Source organism: Pristiophorus japonicus, chromosome 13 (assembly GCF_044704955.1).
Source record: "Pristiophorus japonicus isolate sPriJap1 chromosome 13, sPriJap1.hap1, whole genome shotgun sequence".
In the NCBI taxonomy this organism is placed as follows: Eukaryota; Metazoa; Chordata; class Chondrichthyes; family Pristiophoridae; genus Pristiophorus; species Pristiophorus japonicus.
The window spans coordinates 152242442-152269865 of NC_091989.1; the positions used below are offsets into that span (position 1 = coordinate 152242442).

At 42.4% G+C, this 27424-nt stretch overlaps 2 protein-coding genes and 1 long non-coding RNA gene across 9 annotated transcripts in view; 1 reads left to right on the forward strand and 2 right to left on the reverse strand.

Annotated features, from left to right (window-relative positions):
* spire2 (spire-type actin nucleation factor 2) overlaps positions 1-4342 on the reverse strand; it is a 127009-nt gene extending 122667 nt beyond the window's left edge. The window contains exon 1 of the mRNA XM_070896977.1: positions 4042-4342. Within this exon, the coding sequence (XP_070753078.1) occupies positions 4042-4330 (289 nt within the window). The 5' untranslated portion in view covers positions 4331-4342. The remainder of the gene's footprint in view (positions 1-4041) is intronic.
* A 6040-nt stretch (positions 4343-10382) lies between these two features.
* LOC139278318 (uncharacterized) lies at positions 10383-25091 on the reverse strand. 2 transcript variants are annotated; one of them, XR_011596245.1, is made up of 2 exons: positions 25003-25091; positions 10383-10576 (listed from the first exon to the last, which is right to left on the reverse strand). It is a non-coding gene; the product is annotated as an uncharacterized lncRNA (long non-coding RNA). The 2 variants fall into 2 exon arrangements; XR_011596246.1 differs by having other exon boundaries at positions 24909-25052.
* Positions 25092-25189: 98 nt separating this feature from the next.
* The window catches only part of LOC139278896 (Fanconi anemia group A protein-like), a 129600-nt gene continuing 127365 nt past the window's right edge, over positions 25190-27424 (forward strand). For 4 of the 6 annotated variants that reach the window (XM_070898140.1, XM_070898144.1, XM_070898143.1 and 1 more), the window contains exon 1: positions 25212-25761. In XM_070898140.1, the coding sequence (XP_070754241.1) occupies positions 25686-25761 (76 nt within the window). In that variant the 5' untranslated portion in view covers positions 25212-25685. Of the gene's footprint in view, positions 25762-27424 lie in introns of all 6 variants that reach the window. The other 2 variants (XM_070898141.1, XM_070898142.1) reach the window with 2 other exon arrangements.

Below are 27424 nucleotides of genomic sequence, written 5' to 3' on the forward strand. Positions count from 1 at the left end.
TGCCTTTTGTCTGCCCCCTTTTTTAAACAGAAGCGTTACATTAGCTGCTTTCCAATCCTATGGCACCTCCCCAGAGTCCAGAGAATTTTGATAGATTATAACGAATGCATCTGCTATAACTTCCGTCATCTCTTTTAATACCCTGAGATGCATTTCATCAGGACCAGGGGACTTGTCTACCTCGAGTCCCATTAGCCTGTCCAGCACTACCCCCTTAGTGATAGTGATTGTCTCAAGGTCCTCCCTTCCCACATTCCCGTGACCAACAATTTTTGGCATGGTTTTTGTGTCTTCCACTGTGAAGACCGAAGCAAAATAATTGTTTAAGGTCTCAGCTATTTCCACATTTCCCATTATTAAATCCCCCTTCTCATCTTCTAAGGGACCAACATTTACTTTAGTCACTCTTTTCCGTTTTATATATCGGTAAAAGCTTTTACTATCCATTTTTATGTTTTGCGCAAGTTTATTTTCGTAATCTATCTTCCCCTTCTTTATTGCTTTCTTAGTCATTCTTTGCTGTCGTTTAAAAAATTCCCAATCTTCTAGTTTCCCACTAACCTTGGCCACCTTATACGCATTGGTTTTTAATTTGATACTCTACTTTATTTCCTTGGTTATTCATGGCTGGTTATCCACGGCATGTACGTAACTGGTTTAATAGGTAAGCTCCATGCATATATGTAAATTTTATTTTAATACAATATCACAAACTGTGTACCCTATTTATACATTATGGTGGTGGATGTCCACCTTTATAATTTGATGCTTTCACGTGATTTAGTAATTCAAACATCCCATAATAGCTATGAATAATTGATGGCAACATTCCTCCAGTTGATAATTTTAGCAAAAAGGTCAGTTTGTGTACAAAATAGGAATTTCTCCACAGTTATAGATACCTCCCACTTTAAAAACAGGTGGACAGTGAACTCTGACTCATACAAGCATGAAGCTGTATAGCTACAATATTTGTTCCAAAAGAGAATGTAGATTAAAGAACAGTGGATGAACTGGTTTTGTCACTTGTGTATTACTAACAAAACTTCCACGTCCATACAACAATATTGATAATTTCACATTTCCTCTTTGTATCTCTTATGTATGCAAGATATATGAAGTCCATATACTACTTTAAAATAAAATAAATATTTATAAAATACAAATTATATATACACAAGAGTAAAGGAAATACAATTATTGTTCCATTAGAAATGAACTTCCTCCTCTTCCCCTGGAGGTGACTGGGCAGAATTTTGAAAATCCCTTTAAGTACTAAATTCACCACGGCTAATTTAATCCCAACTAATACTCAATACAACAGCATGGAACTTGCATCAATTTTTGGCTCTGCATCACACCATAAACAATGTAACTTTATCTCCTTTTAAATTCATGGTCAGGAGCCGAGTAGAACAAAAACTGCTCGAACACTCCAATGCCATGCAGCAGATGGCAGGGTGGGGATGAGTGCTTTATGCTAATAAAATAATATAGATTTAGAGTTGTATGGAATACAAACAAATTTTGGTTTGTAATTTTGTAAGGGTGAGAACCTATTGATTCTCCTCCCGCCTTCCATACCTTGAGGTAATGCACCAGCTACGATTAATAAGAGGCAAAGTACCCATGCTCAGTTCTCTGCCAATAGCACAAACTGTCTACCCTATTTATATATTACGGTGGTGGGTGTCCACCTTTGTATGGTGATATTTTCACGTGATTTAATAATTCAAACATCCCATAATAGCTATAAATAATTGATGGCAACATTCCTCCTGTTGATAATTTTAGTTTGTGTACAAAATAGGAATTTCTCCACAAACTTGCTGTGAGGGGTGTGGCAGAGCCCAGGTTCTTTACATCCATCAGTTCTTTCTACTTGGCCAGGAGCACAGTCGAGATTGGGAACTTTAGTTAGGCAGAGGGCAGGGTGTGGGGTGGAATAAATACAGAACTGAGAGGCTAAGCTAACTGCGTCATTCCTGCACACTTCTCAATGGTTGTTTTCCTGCCTGGTAATGGCAAAGGTCTCAAAACAGATCATTGTTCGTCAAATGTGTGAACAATTAAGCATTCAGGCTGCATTGGCAACACATAATTCTGCCAAATTAGAGTTTAGCTAGAGCCATTCCAGTAATGACATTATTTTATGCTCATATACTTAAGTCCAAAATTATGCATTATCAATATTAACAAATAATTGAAAGGGAAATGTAATCCATTCAAGTAGTCCAGGTGACATTCAAAAATAGTGTGTGCACCCTATGACTGGATAATTGTTTTCTAATTCCCTTCAAGTCAACTCTTATGTTCTATGTAACAAGTTCTTCTCTGGATCACATCTGGCAAACTTACTTTAGAACAAGTGCCAGTCTGGACAATTACTCTGCCCAAGTATCCCTTGAAGCATTAAACCAGTAAATTGCATTGATGAGATTGAAACAAATTGATGTCAAACTTTCATATCCCGTATTATTACAAAAATAAAGTAATGGATCTTAAGACATGATTTTTCATTAATTCTCTGCCCAGATTTAAAGAATCTAGAGCTTGAAAAGCTGAAACATTTTAAATAAAGCATCAACACCTGAACAATTCTGGAACATGGACAGCACAAATTAGTTTACATATTAGAAGTCTATTTATATTTAGGAATCCCAAACTCATTCCCATTACAATCACTTGAGGCTCACAACAGGCTCTTAATCTGTATGAAAATGAAGATTATTTACAATAGAAACTTTTATCTTACATTAGACCTTTACATACATAATACATAGTATTAAGAACAATGTTTTGGTTTCACATTCTAGTATACATGGAGACAGTGAACAATTTCTGTTTTATGTAGTCGACACATTTACTCTAACCCTATTGTAAAGTACGTGTACTGCGCTAGGTTTCCACTTCAGTGGTGTAGTAACTCAGTAAAATGAAACTACAACCCGAGTTGTGTTGAGATGGCTAGCTTCTCTGTGGTTGATGGGACGTTACGGTAGTTATGGTGTGGCTAGCGTCACTGGTCATGGAACATGTCACTGTAATTCTGGTATGGCTAGCGTCACTGGGGTTGGGACCTGTCACTGTAATTCTGGTATGGCTAGCGTCACTGGTCATGGAACATGTCACTGTAATTCTGGTATGGCTAGCGTCACTGGGGTTGGGACCTGTCACTGTAATTATGGTATGGCTAGCGTCACTGGTCATGGAACATGTCACTGTAATTCTGGTATGGCTAGCGTCACTGGGGTTGGGACCTGTCACTGTAATTCTGGTATGGCTAGCGTTACTGGTGATGGGACATGTCACTGTAATTATGGTATGGCTAGCTTCACTGGTGATGGAACATGTCACTGTAATTATGGTATGGCTAGCTTCACTGGTGATGGAACATGTCACTGTAATTATGGTATGGCTAGCGTTACTGGTGATGGGACCTGTCACTGTAATTATGGTATGGCTAGCGTTACTGGTGATGGGACCTGTCACTGTAATTATGGTATGGCTAGCTTCACTGGTGATGGGACCCGTCACTGTAATTATGGTATGGCTAGCTTCACTGGTGATGGAACATGTCACTGTAATTATGGTACGGCTAGCTTCACTGGTGATGGGACCCGTCACTGTAATTATGGTATGGCTAGCTTCACTGGTGATGGAACATGTCACTGTAATTATGGTATGGCTAGCTTCACTGGTGATGGAACATGTCACTGTAATTATGGTATGGCTAGCTTCACTGGTGATGGGACCTGTCACTGTAATTATGGTATGGCTAGCTTCACTGGTGATGGGACCTGTCACTGTAATTATGGTATGGCTAGCTTCACTGGTGATGGGACATGTCACTGTAATTATGGTATGGCTAGCTTCACTGGTGATGGGACATGTCACTGTAATTATGGTACGGCTAGCGTTACAGGGGTTGATGTGACATGGCCAGCTGTAATTGTGGTATATGGGACAAGGCTAACGATAAAGTGATGAGACTAGAAAGGTGTACCTGGATGTGAGCCGTGCTGTGCCCGGCTTGCCTACCTGTAAGCAGTGGCCCCTGGGCCTCCCCGCACACAGACACCGTACCATCCCCATGCAGCAGGATGCCTGTCAGCTCCCTGACGCGGCCGATGCGCACCTGCCCGTGGTGCCAGTGCCGGTGCAGCGAGCGGCAGCTCTGGTAACACACCGCCCAGGCTTGCTCCTCATTGATGGGCTGCTCGTAGGCTCGCAGCACCTCATCCAGCGACAGAAGCTGCGGCTCCAGCAGCACGTCGCCCGCGCCGGCCGCTGGCTGCTGGGGTGGTCCGTCACTGCCCGACCTGGCCATTTCCCTTTCGCTCGCTCATCTCTATTTCCCAGCGACTCTCCAGGTTTCCACAGCAGCCCCAGTGCCAGGAGCAGCGAGTGTGTCAATCAGCCGGCACCATGTGATTCCAGCCCAGCCTCCTAAACACACACCGCCAGAGGGGGAGGAGAGAAGCCAGAGACAACACGTTAAATCACACACAGCAGGACAGGCGGCTCAGCTTCCAATAAAGTGCAGCTTTTGGAAACTATCCCATAAACTGCCAACTCGGGCGTTGACCTGCCGGACCCGCAATAAAATGTTTCTTTGTTCGCCCGCAGGCTTCAACTGTGTGCAATGCCGCTTGCTCCATCATACTGTAAACATAACTGCATCCTCACAACCCACGGCAGCAACTAGAGCAATACCCAAGCAGCGAGAGTGGAGTGTGCTCGTATTTCACTGGCCACAGTGAACCCACACTTTAACACTATTACAGTCAGCACCACCATCACTTGACTCCAGCCCGTGCCTGCACAGCCCGCGCATCTATTATTCATTTATTGCATATACATCTGCAGCATCTCCGGCTCACAGACTGGGCTTCCTACCAAGGATGATGAACAAATACAGTCCCAGAGACAAAATAGGACACAACGCGACGATTCTTTGATATTTCTGTTTGGCTCCTTTACTCTGGCTGTTATTTTGTAATGTCTAGTCTATTTGCAACATGAGAAGTTCAGGCAAACAATTCCGTCTATTACTTCCTGAAATAAGTTTTGAAAACATAATTTGATTTTTAAGGGCAGAGAGGTGATCCATTGTTATTCGATCTATAGCGTGCAGGAACTCATCTTAATGATTGACAGGTTCATGACAGATAGGTAAATATGTATATTACAATGACCGTGTGCATCTTCAGAGGTAGAAAGTAGAAACGAGTTGAGTTTTGTGTTGGTTATTTATTTTGAGGTTGTCAATTGCAATTTACTGGCTTTGTTTTGTATTTTCCTCTCCAGTATCCTGCCCTTGCGTCATATTTTCATAGAATAATACACCACAGAAGGAGGACATTCGGCCCATCGAGTTTGCACCACTGTTCTCCCTAATTTTTGGGGGGGGTCCATGGCCCCTTTAAGGTGCAATGCCCAGAATTGGACACAATACTCCAGCTGGGACTGAACTAGTGTTTTATATAGGTTTCACATAAGGTACTCCATGCTCCTATAAAGACCAGGATCCCATATGCTTTATTAAATGCTTAGATTCGTTAAAGATCTGTGCACAAGCACCCCCAGGTCGCTCTGTTCTTGCATCCCCATTAAAATTGTACCATTTAGTGTTCATTGCCTCTCCTCATTCTTCCTACCAAAATGTATCATCTCACGCTTCTCTGCGTGAAATTTCATCTGCCATTCCACCAGCCTGTCTGTCTTGAAGTCTATTACTATCTTCCTCACTGTTTACTACACTTCCAAGATTCATGTCATCTGAAAATTTCAAAATTGTACCCTGTACCCCAAGTCTAAGTCAATATTGTATATCAAAAACAACAGTGGACCCAAAACTGAACCTTGGGGAACGCCACTGTATACCTCCCTCCAATCGGAGAAACAGCCTTTCACCACAACTCTCTGATTCCTATCCCTTAGCCAATTTTCTATCAATGCTGCTGCTGCCGCTTTTATCCCACGGACTTCAATTTTGCTAACAAGCCGAGTATGTGTTTCAAAAAAATCAAACGCCTTTTGAAAGTCCATAAACACATCAATTGCACTGCTCTAATCTATCCACTCTGTTACCTCATCAAAAAACTCAATCAAGTTTGTCCTACACGATTTGCCCTGAACAAATCCGCGCTGGCTCTCCTTTATTAGTCCATGCTGGTCCAAGTGGTATTTTGAGGTACAAAAGGGAGACTGATCATCAGCAAGTCAGAGCCATAATCTGTTTACTAAAATGGATTATTTGAAACATTTTTAGAAACCCAAACCAGTGCCCAATTGATTGATACCAGGAGTCTGGCTGTGTCAGATAATAACCAATGCTCTTAGAATGTATGCTCTTATCAAATACACACAGCAGTTTGTGAGAAATGTGGTGGTGGTATTCTGCAGCAAAACATTAAATCTCATAGCAGGATATTTACACCAATGTGCAGTATCATTCTCGCCCAGCCCATCATTTTGCAACTTGTGAAATCCCTGTGCATCATTAATTAACAGCCAGGTGTAGCTAGAATCTAGATTTGTGCTGCCCTTATAATCTCCCCACTATTTCCATAGCAAGCTGATCCTAAGCCCATTGTCTGAAAACAGTAGAGTGGAATGTGTCAGGTCTTGTTTTAGGGAATTACCTGGGTGAATCAAGCTCTCAACTCAATTACACCAGCCTATTTCCTTTCAATAAACATTGTGCGGTGTGGAACTGAAGATGGATTTGTTCATCCACGGGCGCATTAATAACAGCCTCAGTATTTATGGCAGAATGAAAATCAAAATCCTCAAACGAAGCTAGACCTCTTATGACTAATACTGAGGGAAGGGGGCAAGGTCACCACATTCAACTCTGTTGCATCAATAGGTTGGATTTTAAGGCTGGCTAATTGCATGTTGCGTTCTTTATGGGTTCTGTCCAAAGTCCAATTTTCAAATCAGATAAGATCACAATTTAGTCAATCATAGGACATATGCAAATGAGGATGCTATTTGGCAAAGGTGCAAATCCGGTGTTTGCACGGCATGTTATGCTTTAACAGTGAAAGTACAACTCATACTGCTCCCTGGGTTTAAATCGTTTTGAAAACCTTTGACACGATTGCAATTGTGTGTGTGACGATGTCAATGGTCAGAGGGCATGCGCACACGAAAGTTTGTGACAGTTACCTGCAATTTCACATTATCCTGAAGAACAAATTGTTTAATTACTTTTTGTAAAATGTTCAATTTGACCTGCTTTGCTGACACAGCTCCAGGCGAGTGCAGGCTCCACTTTTCAACCTGAACTGCAAAGGTTTACAGCCTGCGGTTTGACCTCCAGCTCCTGGGGTTTCACTTCAGCAGTTCCGGTGTAATCCACTCCCGGATTGCTGCTGTCAATCTCTGCTTATAGACTAACTTCACAGTGCAGCAGAAAGCATTGCACTGCGACACTAATGCTGGGATATAAATGCATCCTTATGTGCTCCACATCCCAACTGCTGGCTTGCTTCTCCTCCTCCAAAAGTCTCCTAATTTACATGAATTGTACCTTATTTTCCATAAGAAATAGCATAAGAAATTTTATTTTCGTTGTCATTTTTTAAGCATTATGGTTTTTTTCCCATTCAAATTTGCAGAAATCTGTAAAGGTACTTTTCACAGCACCACTAATATTCATCGACCGTGATCTACCCCAGAAATGCAACACAACTGGTCCGCTGTCTGCATGGCTGCGGTTACTGACTGTGAACTTAGGTATAAAACCAACAAATTCGCCTGAGAATCTGAGAATGTGTCACCAGGGAAAAACTGCTCGCAATGTCAAACTCTCCTGCAACTAAAAAAAAAATCCCTTTTATTGGATGCGGTTATATTTTAGAAAGGCTTGCATTTATATAGCATCTTCTTTCAGAAACATCTCAAAACTTCACATACACGACGTTTGTTTTAATGTAGGACAAACGGAGCATCCACCGAGCGCACAAGACCCCGCAAACAGCAATGAGATGAACGGCCAGTTAATCTGCTTTTTGGTTGTGTTGGTGGAGGGAGGAGTATTTACCAAAACACCAACAGAACGCGCTTCTGTTCTTAGAATACCATGGGATTAACACAAGTTCTCAATTTGACAGTGCAGCACTCCCTTAGTACTGCATTGGACTGTCAGCCTAGATCATGTGGTCAAGTCCAGGAGGGAAACTTCAACTCAGAAGCTTCTGACAAGGTGATTTGCTTGCAACGGAGCCAAGCCAACATTATAGAAGAAATATGTGAAAACGGTCTTACTGTAAAAGGGTCATTTGATATATAGAATCAATACAAATTTTCAATTCCCCAGAACTAATATTCCTCAACTTCATTAACAACACAAATTCAGCAAAAACATATATTTGAGAAAATGCTTGCTAGCTTTGGGAGAAATTTCTTTCAGCAAATATTCATACTCACATTTTCCACAGATAATTACCACCCCTTTCGAAGCTACTTTAAATTTGAAAATGCAATGGAAATCTATCTTTCTGCGATAATTGCTACAATAGGTTTAAAATTTTGAAGGCAAAAGGTCAATGCAAATATTTGGTTTAGCTTCTTTTCATTTCATTCGATTTTTATCACTTATACATTATTATATCATGTTGCAGAGAACAACTAAAAGTCTAGGGTGCTGTCTAGGGAAGTTCAGTAATCAGAGATAATAAAATGTACAATTATTGCTAAATTACAACAGTGACCACACTTCAAAATGTACTTCATTGGCTGTAAAGCGCTTTGGGATGTCCTGTTGTGAAAGGCACTATATAAATCCAAGTCTTTCTTTCCAAGTCTTTTTAAGAGCAGCTATGGTTGTGGGTTCCTTGTAAGCTCTTCGTCTCACTTGCTCCACCATATTTAAATTTGAACTGGTGTGATCTGTCTCCTCACCCAGCACCCAGCAAATGTAGCAGATAGAGTCTGACCAAGCACGAAGAAAAAAAAGTTTTTAAAAAATGGTCCAACTTGGAATTGGTACAGTAAATATTGAATTAAATTAGGGGTAAGACTAGAGGTCATGAATGTGTTGAGAGCAGAATTATATCAAACTTTCAGCATTCCAAAGCTAGAAACGAGGAAAAATTTAATGAGAGTTAACCCTTTCCATTCCAATTATGAAATTTGGAAATATTGATTTAATTTATTCGAGAAAATGAACCTTTCTGTGGGTAGAAGAATGAGACATTCCAGAATGGAAGGTGGGGAGGTACAATAATTACAGGCACAGCTTTGGCTGATACTATTTTAGCGTTGCAGGCCAACATTACCCAGACTGATTCCCGGGATGACAGGACTGACATATGAAGAAAGACTGGATCGACTCGGCTTATATTCACTGGATTTTAGAAGGATGAGAGGGGATCTCATAGAAACATATAAAATTCTGGCAGGACTGGACAGGTTAGATGCAGTAAGAATGTTCCCGATGTTGGGGAAGTCTAAAACCAGGGGTCACAGTCTAAGGATAAGGGATAAGCCATTTAGGACCGAGATGAGGAGAAACTTCTTCACTCAGAGAATTGTGAACCTGTGGAATTCTCTACCACAGAGAGTTGTTGAGGACAGTTCATTAGATATATTCAAAAGGGAGTTAGATGTGGCCCTTACGGCTAAAGGGATCAAGGGGTATGGAGAGAAAGCAGGAATGGGGTACTGAAGTGCATGATCAGCCATGATCATATTGAATGGTGGTGCAGGCTCGAAGGGCCAAATGGCCTACTCCTGCACCTATTTTCGATGTTTCTATGTAATACAATTCTGCCATAAACAATGCAGTATCTTTGAAATTTCAAAATTGTAATCTGGTTAAGTTTCCACATGAAGGTCCAACAGGAAACAATTCAATGCAAAATTGTAAAACTTGTAATGTACTCACTTCCTGCTGCCAGGTTTGACAGTGAAACTCAAAACATACTTACATTCCATTGCCAGTCTGGATACTCCCAAGTTGGGCGTTTGATATTCAAATGACACACCCAATATAAAGTGCTTGATCCCCACATCGCACAGGTGGTGAGCTCTATCAGTTCTAAGTTGCCATGTCATTTTTAGTGAGGTGACTTATGGAAGCTGAATGTTTCAGTTTAGAGAAAAATGAATCTTTGGCAATTATGGCCCATCGCAACACAGCCAATAGGGCTATTAACCCCCAAGGACAGATCAGAAGTTAGAGACTGATTCATTTGTTTGCTATCTGCCTTGAAGTAGCAAGTGCCCACTTAGTGAAAGCAAGAGGAGCAAAACAAAATAAAATATTTTTTAAAAATGTTACCACTGCTCCAGTTTCTGGATTTCCACAAAGCAATCGAAACTGCTTAATCCATTAAAATGTAGGAATAAGTAAAATACCAATAAAGATAGACAATTATTATAAATTTTATTTGATTTTAAATTGGCCTTGCATTTTTCTCTTTAAGTTCCCCATGCCAAGGCAAATTCTATTCTGGAGGGTGGAGTTCTTCAAGTGCTGTCACTTTGGCATTTGGATTAAAGATGGCACTTCAATAAGGCAGACACACCTTGCTTCTGCGCAGCTCCCCACTGATCAAGGCAACTGGAAATTTAAGAGTATTATTTAGGTGAGTGGATCCAACCAACATACATCCAGCATTCAAATATATAACTTTCTGGTCACAAGAGAAGCAAAAACAATTCATCTTTAAAGCAAGTCCCATCAGGCCTCATATGTTTCAGATTTTGCTTGTAATCAATGAAAGCAAAATGTAGAACTTGAGTCTTCAACAGACACATTTTAACCTGGGGGGAAAAAAGGTAGGTTCAATGGGAAAAATCACATTGCAAAGAATTCAATGGACACTCAATGCAGGGAATGGTGAAATATAAACAGTGCATAGAATTTGCATTACCATGATGTCTTAATTTCATTCTTTTACATGCAGACACGGTCTCAGGTTCATGCAGTACGTAGTGGAAATCTGTATCGAGATACAGAACGGTATACACAATAGAAATTTGTATAGACAGTGGTAATCTGTTTCGACAGTAAAAATCTGCAGAGAGAATGGGAATCTGTATATACAATAAAGATCTAAATACTGTAACCAACACCGCCTCCAGTGCGCCAGGGCAGCCTTCGGCCACCTGAGGAAAAGAGTGTTTGAAGACTAGGCTCTAAAATCTGTCACCAAGCTCATGTTCGACAGGGCTGTAGTAATACCTGCCCTCCTGTATGGCTCAGAAACATGGACCTTGTACAGTAGACACTTCAAGTCGCTGGAGAAATACCACCAACGATGTCTCCGCAAGTTCCTACAAATCTCCTGGGAGGACAGACGCACCAACGTTAGCGTTCTCAACCAGGCCAACATCCCCAGCATTGAAGCACTGACCACACTTGATCAGCTCCGCTGGGCAAGCCACATCGTTCGCATGCCAGACACGAGATTCCCAAAGCAAATGCTCTACTCGGAACTCCTTCATGGCAAACGAACCAAAGGTGGGCAGTGGAAACGTTACAAGCACAACCTCAAAGCCTCCCTGGTAAAGTGCAACATCCCCACTGACACCTGGGAATCCCTGGCCAAAGACCGCCCTAAGTGGAGGAAGTGCATCAGGGAGGGCGCTGAGCACCTCAAGTCTTGTCGCCGAGAGCATGCAGAAATCAAGCGCAAGATCGTGGAAAGATTGTGCGGCAAACCAGTCCTACCCACCCCTGCCCTCAATGACTATCTGCCCCACCTGTGACAGGGACTGTGGTTCCCGTATTGGACTGTACAGCCACCTAAGAACTCATGTTAAGAGTGGAAGCAAGTCTTCCTCGATTCCGAGGGACTGCTATGATGATGATAATGATATACTGTAGAAGATGTTAAAATGGAGACTTGGTAATTAAACGATGATGATTCAGACTGAGTTAAAAATGAGAGCTTCTTCACGTGTTTTGAAGAAAGTTTTTTTCTTATTTCAAAAATATACTTTATTCATAAAATTTGAAAGGGTACATTACAGTACAATTCAAATGTTGCAATTCACAGTGCAATACAGTTTAAATATAGTACATGGCACTGTAGGGTGCCTCATTCCAGTTACAGTGCAGTTTAAATCTACATTTCCATTGCATTAAACATTTTCTGCTACATACAGCCCGAGATGGGGTTTTATACCGGTTCCTGCTCCTCAGTGTACAATGGCGGGAGGTCCGTAAACTGTGACCTTTCCCAATTGAGCACGTAATCCTGGACCTTGGGATGTGCTAGTCAGCAACACTTGATCATGGACGACAACTTGCCCTGGAAGACCAGCAAGCTTCGGGCAGACCAAAGGGTATCTTTCACTCAGTTGATGGTGTGTCCCCAGGAACAGTCGGTAGAGCACAGAGTCCTGTACTATGGAGCTGCTCAGGGTGAATCTCATCAAAAACCACTGCATCTCTTTCCAGACCTTCTTTACAAATGCACATTTCAGAAGGGGATGGAGGACAATATCTTCCCCCACCGCAGCAGCCTCGAGGACAGCGTGTGGCGGTGTTGAGGCACCGGGTGTGCATTAAGGATCTGATGGGGAGGGCCTTTCTCACCACCAGCCAAGCTACATCTTCGTGCTTGTTTGAAAGTTCTGGCAATGAGGCATTCTGCCAAATGATTGACAGTCTGCTCAGGGAACCATCCGACAGAATCCACCATCTTTTTTTTCTGTAGGGCCTCAACGACGTTATGTGCTGACTACTGCCTGATTGACTTGTGGTCAAAGGTGTTTTTTTTGCACATACTTTTTCACGGGTGACAGGTGGTATGGTACGGTCCAACTAGATGGAACGTTTTGCGGCAACATGCCCATACCTGTCCTTCGCAACACCGGAAACAGATAGAACCTCAGCACGTAATGAGAGTTGGTGTTTGCATACCGAGGGTCTATGCACACCTTGATGCAGCCGCACACAAAGGTGGCCATCAGGATGAGGGAGACGTTCCCCCCCCATCCCCCGCCCCCTTTTATCTGGAGATTTGTACATCGTGTCCCTGTGGACGTGGTCCATTTTCGATCTCTAGGTAAGTGGAAGATGGCTCGGATGACTGTTGTGGTGCAGGAGCAGGGTATAGGCCAGACCTGTGCCACATACAGCAACACAGAGCACCTTGCACCTGATATCCAGGTCCTTGCCCGCAATCAAGTGGGAGCATCACTACAACATTCCCAGTTTCTGTTTGACCGTGGTGGTACGCTCCTCTCAGTTCTTGGTGCACACCCTGGCCTCTCTGAACCATATTCCCAGCACCTTCAGGTAATCTGACCTGACGATGTTGAGGGCAAAGGATCGGTCGGCCCAGTTCTCCAAGATCATGGCCTGGGTTTTGCTGCAATTTACTGTGCCCCCCCCCCGCCACCCCCCGAGGCCAGTTCGAACTGGTCACAGATGCTCAGCAATCTGCAGACCGATAGCGGGTCCGAGCAAAAGACGCCAACGTTGTCCATGTACAGGGAGGAGGCCTTGACCTGAGCCCGTATCCTTCCTCATGGACTCCGCAAAAAGTCTGATACAACACACAATCAAAACAAAGGAGCGAGGACTGCCTTGCCCGACTCCAGATTTGATTTTAAATCTTTCCGATTCCCATCCGTTGATCAGAACTGCACTACTGATGTCTGTGTGGAGCAATTGGATCAAACTGCGGGTTCACTCCCGAAACCCCATTTTGGAGAGCAGGTCTGTTATGTCTTGAATAAAGAGTCAGACTAGATACTGCAAGCTCAAAGTAAGTGTGACCGTAGTCTTTTATTACAGATCTCAGAGTGTCTCTCCAGCCTGTGAGGCCTCCTTATATACAGGTACTCCCAAGAGATTATGGGATCCCTTGGGACTCCAGGGGATAAGCCCTCTGGTGATTAGACATGGTACTTACAGGTTTACATACATAACAAGGTTCATCATGTAAGTGTGCGATATTCCATCAAAGGCCTTCTCCTGGTCCAAGCTGATTAAACAGATGTCCTCCTGTCTCGCACGTAGGCGATCATATCTCGGAGTACCGCGAGGCCATCAAACATCTTCCTGCCGGATACGGCGCAGGTCTGATCACCAGCTCCAGAGCAGACTTGACCACACTGGCTCATCGGGTGGAGTGTAATCAGCATGGACAGAGGATTGGTTAATGGACAGAAAACAGAGAGTAGGGATAAACAAGTCATTTCTCAGTTGGCAGGCTGTAACTAATGGAGTGCTGCAATCAGTACTTGGACCTCAGTTATTTACAATCTATATTAAAGACATAGAGGAGGGAACCAAGTCCAAAGTATCCAGGTCTGTGACAATACAAAACTAGGTGGCAAAGTAAGTTGCGAGGAGGACACAAAGAGCCTGCAAAGGGATATAGACAGGCTAAATGAGGAGGCAATAAAGTGGAGTATAATGTGGGGAAATGTGAGGTTATTCAATTTGTTAGGAAGAATAGAAAAACAGAATATTTTTTAAATGGCGAGAAACTATTAAAGACTTGCATTTATATAGCGACTTTCAGGACATTTTAAAGCGGTTTACAGCCAATTAAGTACTTTTGAAGTGTCGTCACTGTTGTAATGTGGGAAACACGGCAGCCAATTTGCACACAAGCAAGCTCCCACAAACAGCAATGTGATAATGACCAGATAATCTATTATGATGTTGATTGAGGGACAAATATATTAGTCAGGACATTGGGGATAACTCCCCTGGTCTTCTTCAAAATAATGCCATGGGATCTTTTATATTTGCTTGAGAGAGCAGATGGGGCCTCGGTGTAATGTCTCATCTGAAAGGCTGCACCTCCGACAGTGCAGTGCTCCCTCAGCACTGCACTGAGTCAGCCTAAATTTTTGTGCTCAAGTCCCTGGAGTGGGACTTGAACCCACAACCCTCTGACTCAGAGGCAAGAGTGCTACCCATCATCATCATCATCATCATCATCATAGGCAGTCCCTCGAAATGAGGATGATTTGCTTCCACGCCAAAAAAAGGATGAGTTCACAGGTGTTTTGAAAGAAGAACCTGAACTACATCCTCAAGGGTGGAAGATGCCTGTGTGTGGATTTTTTTAACGTGTGGTGGCCGTTGCAACCCACTGAGCCACTGGCTGACACTGTTAAATGTTGGTGTTCAGAGAGATTTAGGTATCCTCATGCAGGAAACTCAAAAGGTTAGCATGCAGGTACAGCAAGCAATTAAGAAGGCATATGGCATGTTGGCCTTTATTACAAGGGGTTGGAGTACAAGAGTAAGGAAGTATTTCTACAATTGTACAGGGCCTTGGTGAGACCACACCTGGAGTACTGTGCACAGTTTTGGTTTCCTTATCTGATGAAGAATATACTTGCCTTAGAGGCGGTGCAACAAAGGCTCACGAGATTGATCCCTGCAGGTTGTCCTATGAGGAGAAATTGTGTAGAATGGGCCTATACTCTCTGGGGTTTAGAAAACTGAGAGGTGATCTCATTGAAACATATAAGATTCTGAGGGGGATTGACAGGGTAGATGTTTCCCCTGGCTGGAGAGTTGAGAACTAGGGGGCATAGGGTTTGGCCATTTAAGATTGAGATGAGGAGCAATTTCTTCACTCAGAGGGTTGTGAATCTTTGGAATTCTCTGCCCCGATGGGCTGTGGATGCTGAGTTGTTAAGTATATTCAAGATAGGTGGATTTTTGGACTCGAGGGGAATCAAGATACCCTGTATATGGGGATTAGGCTGGAAAGTGGAGTTGAGGTTGAAGATCATGATGATCTTATTGAATGGCAGAGCAGACTCGATGGGCGGTATGGCCAACTCCTGCTCCTGCTCCTAATTCTTATGTTATGACCTTGGACAGAATTTTGTAAACCACTTTTAGCAGCGAAATGGGCCACCAATTTCTGGTGTCTTCCCCCTCCTCCTCCTTCTTGTGGATGAGGTTTGGAATGCAAGGTCATTGCAGTAACAACTGTGTTACATGATCTGTAAATATTTTTGGTTTACATAATTACACCTCGCTTGAACAGATGGTAGGCACTGGTAGAATGTGTTCAAAAAAGGATTTAAGCTAAAAATTCCAGTACAGTTTCAGCTATTTTCTGCAAAATGTTTTGTTTAATTGATTTACTAACTTTAATGCGATTCAAAACAGGCAATAATGAAATCAACAGGCAATAATGAAATCAACAGGCAATACAGGTTGAACCTTCCTCATCCAGAAGTCCCTTATCTGGAAGCACCCCTCGTCCAGAACCATTCCCGGTCACTGGGTGGCGCATGCGCAGAACTCCGCCAAGAACAAATTGAAGTCCTTCCTCGCCGCGACTCCTGCAATCACTGACACCCCCCACCCCCCCATGATGTCTCTGCCGCACTCCCAGCCCCAAGCCAGCCAGCCCCAATATCCCCTTGCTCAGTACCAGTACCATCCAATTTAATGTGACCACCCCTCGTCCAGAAAAATCCCTTATCCAGAACATCCCGAGGTTTCCGGATAAGGGAGGTTCAAATTGTAATGAGAATCAGGGGGAAGCACGGGACACGGGGGGGGGGGGGGGGGCCAGCACGGGACACTGGGGGGGGGCAGCACAGGACACGGGGGGGGGGGAGCAGCACGGGATACGGGGGGGGGGGCAGCACGGGACATGGGGAGGGGGGGGCAGCACGGGACATGGGGAGGGGGGGCAGCACACGACACGGGGGGGGGGGGCAGCACGCGACACGGGGGGGGGGCAGCACGGGACACGGGGGGGCAAGCTTCTCACTGCAGACAAATTAAATCGGTTGAAATCAAGCTTTAAGGAGGATTGCACACTACTGTGAGTTACAGAATAAACTGCTAATCAAAGCACTTCAGAAGTGGTTTACAAATGGAGGCAGCTGTGATATATTTTTTGAAATACTGCATTAAGAGCTGGTTTGAATGACCGCAGGGAGCTGGAAGTTCCCACATCATCTCCCGATATGTAATGACAAGGATCTGCTAACATAATGAAACAAAAAAGGTTTGACAATGCTCATTAATGGAAATCAAACTGAATTTCACAATATAAGTGAGGATATGGCTTTCAGATTGATGTCTAGTCTGTATTTCCTTGTCAGGACAATGCTGACTGCAGGTGGCCAAAAGCCAGATCTTCCCAGATTTGTTTGTAAAGCTTGGTGGGAGGAATGAGTTAGATCTCAGGTTCCAAATTTGATCAGTTTAAATCAATTTAATTCCCACACAAAGTACATTCATCCAGCAATGATGTGACAGATAACACCCGTGAGCTATAACACTGTTTGCTGAGGATAGATGCTCACCTTTTTGAACATACTCCGCTTACTCTGGTCTCAATCAAGCTACACATCAATCCGGCAGAGATTCTGCCTGTTCTCAGACCTCAGAATGTTGTCCTTGCCTATCCCAAGTGCGCAAGAACATCCTAGCAATGATTCCCCTTTCAATCCCCCAGACATATCCCATCCCATCGCCACCGGCAAGAGACAAGAATTAAGTGCATAGGTGATTCACTCCACACCACTCACCCATAATACTCCAATGCACTCCCGGTACTTATAAAAATAAAAATCGGACCTTCGGATCCAGTAATCAGAAAACATGCTCTGGGCCAGAGTTCGCAACCTCAGCCTCCAATTACAGCCCAAGCCAAGTTTCCAATCTCATATACTCATCATCACGAAGAATGCCCACTCCCGCCTCTAAGCTGCCAAATCCCTCATCCATGCCCTCGTCACCTCCAGATCCAACTACATCTCCTTGCCAGCCTTCCATCATCCGTAAACTTCAGTTCATCCAAAACTCTGCTACCTGTATCCTATACCACACTATGTCCCGGTCACCCATCCCCTCTGTCCTCGCTGATCTGCACTGGCTTCTGGTTTCCCAGCATCTCAAATTTAAAATTCTCATCCTTCTGTTTAAATCTCATCACACTGAATGAGACTGAGAATTTGGGGGGGGGGGGGGAAATTTCCTCTAGTCATATTCATCTCCTGTGCAAAATAGTAATACATACGTAATGTTGCTTGTCAAATCTCAATTCTAGTAGAGGGCTTAAAGTCGCCAGAGATTAGCTTTCCATTCCATCAATCTAAACTGGATTCAACCCCAGATCCAAGCTTAAGGTAGGAGATCTCACTAGAAAGTATTAGTTTTTAAACATCTTTTACAACTCAAAGCTTAAAAGGTTTGAAGGCTGAAGAATTTTTATTTTCCACTGTGTACATCTTACATTATGCAAAAGTGAGTCAGCAGTGGGTGTGGTTTGGATTGGTACTGTCGCCTTTCATGTGAAGCACACCCCTCATTGTTTTTTGTTGCCACAAAACTATCCTGTCCCTTCTCGAATTCGTTGACACTATTTGACTCCACTATCTTCCTCGAGAATTTATTCCGCATATTCACTGCCCTCGGTGTGAGGTAGTTACATCTAAACTCTTTGTTTATCTTCCCTCTTTTAAACTTGAGTCTGTGGCTCGTGGTTAGCCAATAATTTATTGTGGTTAAGAATATTTACCCTATTGAATCTTTAAACCTTTAATAAGGTCTCTCCGGAGCCGCCTTGTCTCCAGTGTAAAGATTCCAAGCTTCCTTACTGTATCTTCAGAGCTCAGGTACCTAATCTGTGGTTTCAGTTTATTACCTTACTCTGTATCCTCACTGAAGCCAGCATGTCCTCAATATAGTATAACAACCAGAACTGTACCACACACTCTGACTGTAGCTACCTGATGCTATAGATAAACTTGGGACTCGTGTTCTCTCTGGCTGTATTCCCTAATTGACCCGAGATATCCCATTAATCATGTTTTTCTAATCTAATGCAGCTTTGTGAGCAACTATTCTTTGTTTCCTCTGACTGAATCCATTTCTGATCCTACTTGTGGGTTGAAAATGGCACAGAACAAGATCCAGAGTTATCTGGACAGATTGGAGGATTGTGCTGGTAAGTGGTGAACTTTGATTAATGTGGACAAATGCAAGGTGATGAGACTGGGGAAGGGGAATAAACAGTGGGAAAAGCAAATGAAGTAGACTATAGGGAACAGCACGAGTGGAATTTGGGGTAGTTGGAGATAGATCATTCAAAGCATCAGTACAGCTAGTGACAGCAATAAAGAAGGCAAATAAAGAATTAGGGTGCATAGCCAGAGGGATTGATACTGGCTCAATCAGAAGTTGGTCTGTCTTCTGACTTTGTGAACCAATTTCCTGTGTGGCCCTGTCAAAGGCTATTCTAAAATCCAGCTATACAACATCTACTGAGTTCCCCAGTTAACTGATCCGTTAATTCCTCAAAACAAGTCCAATATATTTGTCAGACACAACTTTCGTGCCATAAAGCCTCACTGACTCCCGCCTACATTTCTCTAGGTGCTTCATTATTTCTTCCTTCCATATGCCCTGTAATGTTTTGTGGTCTGGCTCACTGGCCTGTAGCTCATAGATTTCAACTCTATGCCCCTTTTTGATAAAGCTCTCGGGCACTAATCTTGTTCCAATTTATTTCTAACAGTCCTGCAAATAAATGTTGTTTGGCTTTGTTTATTTATGGCAAGGCTACAGTTACACTCTTGAAAAAACATGAATTTAAACGGGGTTATCAGCCTATGGGCATTGCCATGTAAACTGTGACCATTATAATTACTAGGTACAATGAAATTGGGATTTGACATTTCAGTTCACCGAGCACAAGTGTAGAACCCAGAAAAAGGTTGAGTTTCATCTTCAATAGACCAGTGTCTAGCGAAGCATGGAGGATGAAAAAGAACAAGAGTTGAATACAGATAATTACTTCTCTTTCCTGCAAATAAACTTTTAGCTTAATGCCAGCTTTTAAATACAAGAAGGGCTGTACTGCTTTAACTTTCATATTCCAGCCTACCATACTAAAAGGACATAAAAGGGATAGCATAGTTTACAAATGGAAACTAAGCAGAATTTAACTGGCTCTGTTCCAATAAAGAGATAATAACTGGTTTCACTGTCAGAAAGGCCCTGTCCACATACCAATGTGATACCCTGATTTCTGTAGCTTCACCACCAGTATTTGTATTGACATTGTCAAGTTGAACAGTTTCTAACAAAAAAGTGTTGCCGCTGGCATAATTTACATGAACAGCATCAAAATAACCAACTGCCTTTTACAAATAATAGTCATATTGTGTTTGATAGGAGGTGTAAATATGCTAATCAACTATCAGTAGCTGCAGGATAAGGGATCCTAGATTTGCACATAGAGTTTAAAAGTTACGGAGACACGGCTAACCCTGCAAATCCTTGGCTTGGCCGCAGTTAGAATATGGTGGCCTGACTTTAGGAAGATGTCAAGGCAATGGAGAGGATGTAGCAGAGGTTCACTAAAATCACATGAGGGTTGAGGCTTTCGTTATGAGCAGAGAGTAGAAAAACTTGAGGGAAGGGAGGGATTTTTAACTCTCCCTGTTGGGCAGGAACGGAGAAGGCAAGTTGCTTTTAAACAAGAGATAGATAAATATTTGAAGAAGAAAATTTTAAATGGGCAGGGAACATTTAGGGAAATAGAACTAAGTGGATATATATTTCAAGGAGCTGACACAAGTACAATGGGCCATTTGCTGTCCTTCTGTGCTGTAAAATTCTCTGATTCTATACCAGTGTCAATTTTGATGAAATCTGCAATCATATGGATCGCTAGAACAATCTAGATTGTTTGGCTGTCTTTTATCACAGGATGTTGATAGTTGGTGTTTGTGTTACGGATGTTACTAACAGATGGTGTGTCGGTTGGACAATGGAAGGCAGTGAAACAATCCTGCCATCAGGATCGGGCTGAAAAGTTTATAGACTTTTTCAATACTGGTTAGACCAATGAAAATAGCTGCCATCAGAGTCAACTTTTCCACCAATCTCGATCAACCTCTATATTTAGATCATCTTCATCTCATTACAAATCACAATAATATATTTGAGGTGGCTTCTTCAAAAATAAACAACTAGAAAGTATTCCCAGAGTTTGTGGGGTTTGACCAGTAAATGGATGCAGGCCAAATACACCAATTTAATTATCCAGGATACGATGACAGAAATGTTTCTGGTGCAACTGCAAACTTCAAAGAAGGTAGTTTTAAATGGGCAGGGAACTTTTGGCACTTTTAAAAAGGTGGCATCTTTTGAAAACAACTTGCATTTATATAGCGCCTTTAATGTAATAAAACATCCCAAGCTGCTTCACAGGAGCGTAATCAGACAAAGACTTGACACCAACCCAAGAAAAGAAAAAGAAAGGAAGGAAACTTTAGGAGAAGCGAGAGGTAGGTTTGAAGCAGCATCTTCGAGGAGGAGAGATTTTGGGAGGGAATTTCAGAACGTAGGGCCAAGATGGCTGAAGGCATGGCCACCAATGGCGGGGGGAGATTTTGGGGGATGCACGAGAGACCAGAGTTCAAGGAATGAAGAGCAGCAGATTAAAGGTTAGTGTTAGTCACTGCTGGATATTTTTTCAGATTAGATTGGTGAAGGAAATTAATATTCCTTGAAGTAGGGAGATAAACAAGTGAGTTGAGAGACACTGTTATGATGGAATAAACATATGGAACTTTTGATGGCCTTTTCTCATTCTGCATTTTCTTAGAAACAACAGCTTTATACAATGTTTTTGTATAATTTTGGGACTATGTACCAAAAAGCATGTTTAAAAATAAAATAGAAAGTTAAACAAAGTGTGTAAATAAGGTGAAAATTGACAGATGAATTGTAAAACAGATGAAATTACCGCACACAGGAAGAAAAGAAATGGATGGTGTGAGTTCCCATGAATGGTATCAAAATTGCTCTCGACACGTCCAACCACTGTAGAGCAGGAAACCAAAGCTGAACAAAATAACCAAAAGAGCAAAGTACAAGGTGAATGAAGTCATGCTTAAACTGTATAGTACTCTGGTCAGACTGCACCTTGAATTTTGTATCCATCGAAACCTTGGAAGTGGTGCAGAGCAGAGTCTAAAGACATCCCTGGCATCAGAGGACTGAGTCATAAGGAAAGATTGAAGCAACTTCAGCATTGAAGGAAACTGAGGGGTGACTTTATTTAGAACTATGGAAGAGAGTAAACATTTTTTTTTAAATAGAAAAAGTAAATCTGAAACACTACTTAAAATTAAACCTCAACAAGAGAAAGGGTCAGGTTCAAACTAGTGAATGGTCAATTTAGGAATCACCTCAGGAAGTCCTTCTTCACAGAAAATGTGATCAACACCTAGAATTGACCTGGGTAGAGTAGCGAATCATCTCTGAAATATAGTTGGATGCTCTGGGGGTTGGGGAGGGGTATTTTCTTTTGATAAATTAGCTCAGTAAGGGTAATGTCTTTCCTTAGCTCTATCTATTTTATCTAAATGGGTGAAGAAATAGTTACTCCTTGTGTGAATGGTAGAAGGAATCAATCCTGAAGGTGACTCTACCCAAAATGTCCTGACCTTCTCTCCCCAAAAACTGTCTAACCAGACATCTGTTTGCAACACTTGCATTGTTCTTGCTTTTTTATTTGAAGAAATAGCGTCACTTCCTTTCAACTAAACGAGAATTCGAACTCAATGCTAAACCTTGCGCTGTAAACATTTTGCAAAGAACGACAATAGAGGGGTTACCTTTACAGCCTTTAGGAAGAGCACGTTGCCTACTTCCAGCCTCAACTTTTACATCGAGTGTACAGCAGAGAAACAGGCCAATCGGCCCAACTGGTCTATGTCGCGTTTATGCTCCACATGAGCTTCCTTCCACCCTTGTTCATCTAATCCCATCAGCATACCCTTCTATTCCTTTCTCCCTCATGTGCTTATCTAGCTTACCCTTAAAATGCATCTATATTATTTACCTCAACTACTCCTTGTGGTAATTGGGGATAATCCCTGTACATTAACATGGATTGAAGAATGGATAACGGATAGAAAATAGAATGTAGGAAAACAGGTTATTTTCAGGATGGCAGGGTGTAACTAGTGGAGTGCTGCAAGGATCAGTGCTTGGGCCTCAGCTATTTACAATCTATATCAATGACTTAGATAAGGGGACCGAATGTAATATATCCACGTTTGCTGACAATACATAGCCAGGTGGGAAAGGAAACTGTGAGGAAAATGCAAAAAGGCTGCAAAAGGATATAAACAGGTTTAAGGTGATTGGGCAAGAAGGTGGCAGATGGAGTATAATGTGGGGAAATACCAAATTATCCATAAATGTTAGTTTTCAAAGAGATTTGGGAGTCCTTGTATACAAATCACAGTAAGTTAACATGCAGGCACCACAAGCAATTAGGAAGGCAAATGCTAAAACTAGGGTGTCATAGTCTCAGGATAAGGGATTGGCCATTTAAGAGTGAGATGAGAAGAAATTTCTTCACTCAGAGGGTTGCGAATATTTGGAATTCTCTACCCCAGAGGGCTGTGGAAGCTCAATCAATAAGTATTTTCTAGACTGAGATTGATAGATTTATGGAGACTAAAGGAAATGGGAGTTAAGATAGAAGATCAGCCATGATCTTGTTGAATGACAGAGAAGGCTTGAGGAGCCATACTCCAGCTCCTATTTCTTATGCTGTTATGTAGTGAATGATTCACTCTTACCTCTCTGGGTGAAGAAGTTTCTCCTGAATTCCTTAGTGATTACCTTATATTTATGAACTCTAGTTTTGGTGTCCACCTCAAGTGGAAACATTTTCTCCATTTCTACCCGATCAAATCCTTTCATTATCTTAAAGACCTCCAACAGATCACCCCTCAGCCTTCTCTTTTCCAGAGAAAAGGGCCCCACCTATTCAGTCTTTCCTGATAGTTATAGCATCTCACTTCTGGTATCATCCTTGTGGATCTTTTTTGCTCCCAATACATCGATATTCTTTTTATAATATGGAGGACAGGACTGTGCACATCACTCTTATATTTACCAAGGTTCTTTGCAAGATTAACATAATTTCTCTGCTTTTCAATGCTATCAGTTCATAATTTTTCTTCTTTTCAATTCTCAGTTATAAGAACATAAGAAATAGGAGCAGGAGTAGGCCATACGGCCCCTCGAGTTTGCTACACCATTTAATACGATCATGGACTCAGGTCCACTTCCCTGTCCGCTTTCCATAACCCCTTATTCCCTTATCATTTAAGAAACTGTTTACTTCTGTCTTAAATTTATTCAATGTCCCAGCTTCCACAGCTCTCTGAGGCAGCGAATTCCACAGATCCACAACCCTCAGGAGAAGAAATTTCTCCTCATCTCAGTTTTAAATGGGCGGCCCCTTATTCTAAGATCATGCCCTCTAGTTCTAGTCTCCCCTATCAGTGGAAACATCCTCTCTGTATCCACCTTGTCAAGCCCCCTCATAAACTTATACGTTTCGATAAGATCACCTCTCATTCTTCTGAATTCCAATGAGTAGACACCCACCTACTCAACCTTTCCTCATACGTCAACCCCCTCATCTCCGGAATCAACCTAGTGAACTTTCTCTGAACTGTCTCCAAAGGCAGTTCCAGAAATGAACCTAAGTGCTTGGTTTGTTTTTTTAAATGGCCTCATTAACCTGTGTCCTTATGTTTAGAGATTTGTTAAAGAGACAAGAGTTGCTCGGGTTGCCAATTCCAAGTGATTTAATAATTGAAAGCTGTGTAAAAGATATAACTTTACTGTTTTTCCTTGATGTAATACACTAAGAATTCTGGACAGTTAACTTTGCTTTCCCTAATTGGTCCCCAATTGGGTTGACTATTTTAGCCATTTAAAGTATTTAATGCAGTGCCTTCCCTTAATGAGCATATCTTCCATGAATACTACACATAAAGGTAATATCTGTTGTTGGATAAAATTAGACTAAGCGACAACAAATCCTGTTCTTTGTCGTAGAAAAGTATTTCACACAACTGAAGTTGCAAGAACATTTCAGTGAACTAAAATTCAACTCACTTACTATGCGGTTTCTGTTCATTATAAGTTGCTCTCTAAGGTCTGTGATTTGGAAAAATAAGACATTTATAGCTTATGTTTTTAAAAACACACCTTACCAAAAGAATTACAGGACTGGAACCTAACACAAGCACTTTTCCACCCCTGCAGGGATTGCAGCACGTCCTGGGCGGCCTGTCAATCAAACGGCATCCACCAATAGACAGCAATTTCCGGGTAGTAATCCACCAATGCCGTCGCAGCGCGGGATCAGCAGGAGGGCGGAAGTAAAATTGTGAACAAGCGGGGGAGGCTGTAGTGATAATATAGTAACAGCATAACAGCGTTAGTGTTTAATGTTTAATGTGTTGTAGCAGGAGGCAGACTGTAAGTAATAGCCTTAATACAGCAACAGGAGAGAGTAAGTTAACTACAATTACAACAGTGAGTTGGGGTTACCACAGCAGAGGGTATTATCAATTAATATAGTTATAGCAAAGAGTTAAGTTTAGCAATTCATACAGTTGCAACAAAGAGAGATAGCAGAGTGAATTTAAAATAATCATTAGCATTGTTATACCAGAGGTAGAGCTATTATTGAATAGTTGAAGCAGAGAGATGCGAGTTCGGGTTTAATGCAGATACAGTACTGAAAGGTAGAGGATAACATTGTTTTGCAGTAGGGAAGGAATGATGTAGGCAGCAGGGAATAACATGAAAGGAAACTGTTAACTTAAGGTGGTATTTGTTTAAATTTTGTGTATAGAGGTGCACATATAGTGCTTTTTGTACAAAGTACAGAATGTCCAGTGTTGCCTCCGAGTATCTATCTTGTTCCCGTGATGCGACTCAGAGGAAGACTCTCTCACAATTATTGGGTGAGTTTACACTGAATTTATAATTAATATGGTTCTTTATTTTCAAGTTTGGGGCTGAATGAAAGAGACACCACCCTCACCAAACATTGCCTGGTAACATTTGTTCGGGGAGGCAGAAGAGCAAATGCCATTTTTGCTAAAATCACTATATTCTAAAGTAATATGCATCAACTGATAAACAGTATTGCATTAAGTGTTTGTAAACATACAAAACAAGCCAGGAACCTACTAGGAGAGTTAGATAATATCTGCAAATGAGTAAATCAGTGGCAGATGAAATTCAGTACAAAAATGCAAGGTGCCACACAGTAGGAAAAATAGATGTGACAAGCAAAGTATGGATGGTCTGTACATTGTTAAAGGTGAAGCAGAAAGCTATCTTTCTGGGTGTGATAGGAGATTTGGCATTTAAAATGTCAAATCACTTTGGGGTAGCAATAACAAAGCAAATAGCTTCATTACATTTTTAGGTCAATTGCATACAAGTCTAAAGATATCCTGCGAAAGATGTACAATGCTTTGGTCAGACTGCATCTTGAGTATTGCGTTCAGTTTTTGGTCACTAAGAAATAAAGGAAACTAAATTTATAGAGACAGTGTAGAGAAGGACTTCAAAAGCTGGACTTTCCCCTGATGATCGCTGGGCTATCACCCATCTATCGCCCAAATAGGCAGGCTATCACCCATTTCACCTTAAAAATGGAAAGTTGGGCCGTTCCATCGCCCAAAGATCGCCGGCCCAACTTTCGGCACACAAGATTTTGACATCGCCGAGGTGATCGCCCACCGTAACTTTCGCCACATCGCCCAGACGTCGCTGGGCTGATTGCTCGCCGAGAAGATCGTTGGAGAAAAGCTGCTCCCGACTGGCACTGTTTGGCAGGACTCGGCACCACGGACGCTATTTTGAACGTTGGAGGAACTGAGAGGCTGCTTCAAGAAGGGGCTTATGAGGAGAGTTAATTTGTGAGTTATTTTAAGGGCCTTATTGACTCTCTGGCAATCATCTGACCACATTTCTATTTGTTGAGGACAAATTTAGGGCATTTAGAGCGATGGTGATAGGGTCTGTAACTTCTCTACCAGTATTGGTCACTAATCACATGCTGCCGACTGAAGATGGGCGAAGATATATTGCAGAAGGCAGACAGCTGCGGAGGAGGAGATCTTACACCCGACGCATTTACAGGGAAAAAGTGATCATACCTGAACTTGTTCGATAACACAGGCCTTAGGAGGCTGCGATTCCGAAAGGAGGTCATCGGTGAGATATGCCAGCTCATCAAGGGAGATCTGCAGCCTACCAGCACCATCAGGACCGCACTGCCCGTTGAGGTTAAGGTTACCGCGGCACTTTCCTTCTACGCATCGGGCTCCTTTCAGGCCTCAGCTGGCGACATTTGTGCTATCTCTCAGCCCGCCACACACTGCTCCATTCGACAGGTGACTAAAGCCCTTTATGCTCGCAGGATGGACTTTATAAACTTCCCTATGACCAGTGAGGCACAGACCGAGAGGGTTCTGGGTTTCTCAAATAGCAAACTTCCCCCAAGGTGCAGGGAGCAATAGACTGTATGCACATCGCCCTGAGAGCACCTTTACAGGATGCGAAGGTGCTTCGGAACCGAAAGGGATTCCACTCCCTGCAGCTCGTTGTCAACCA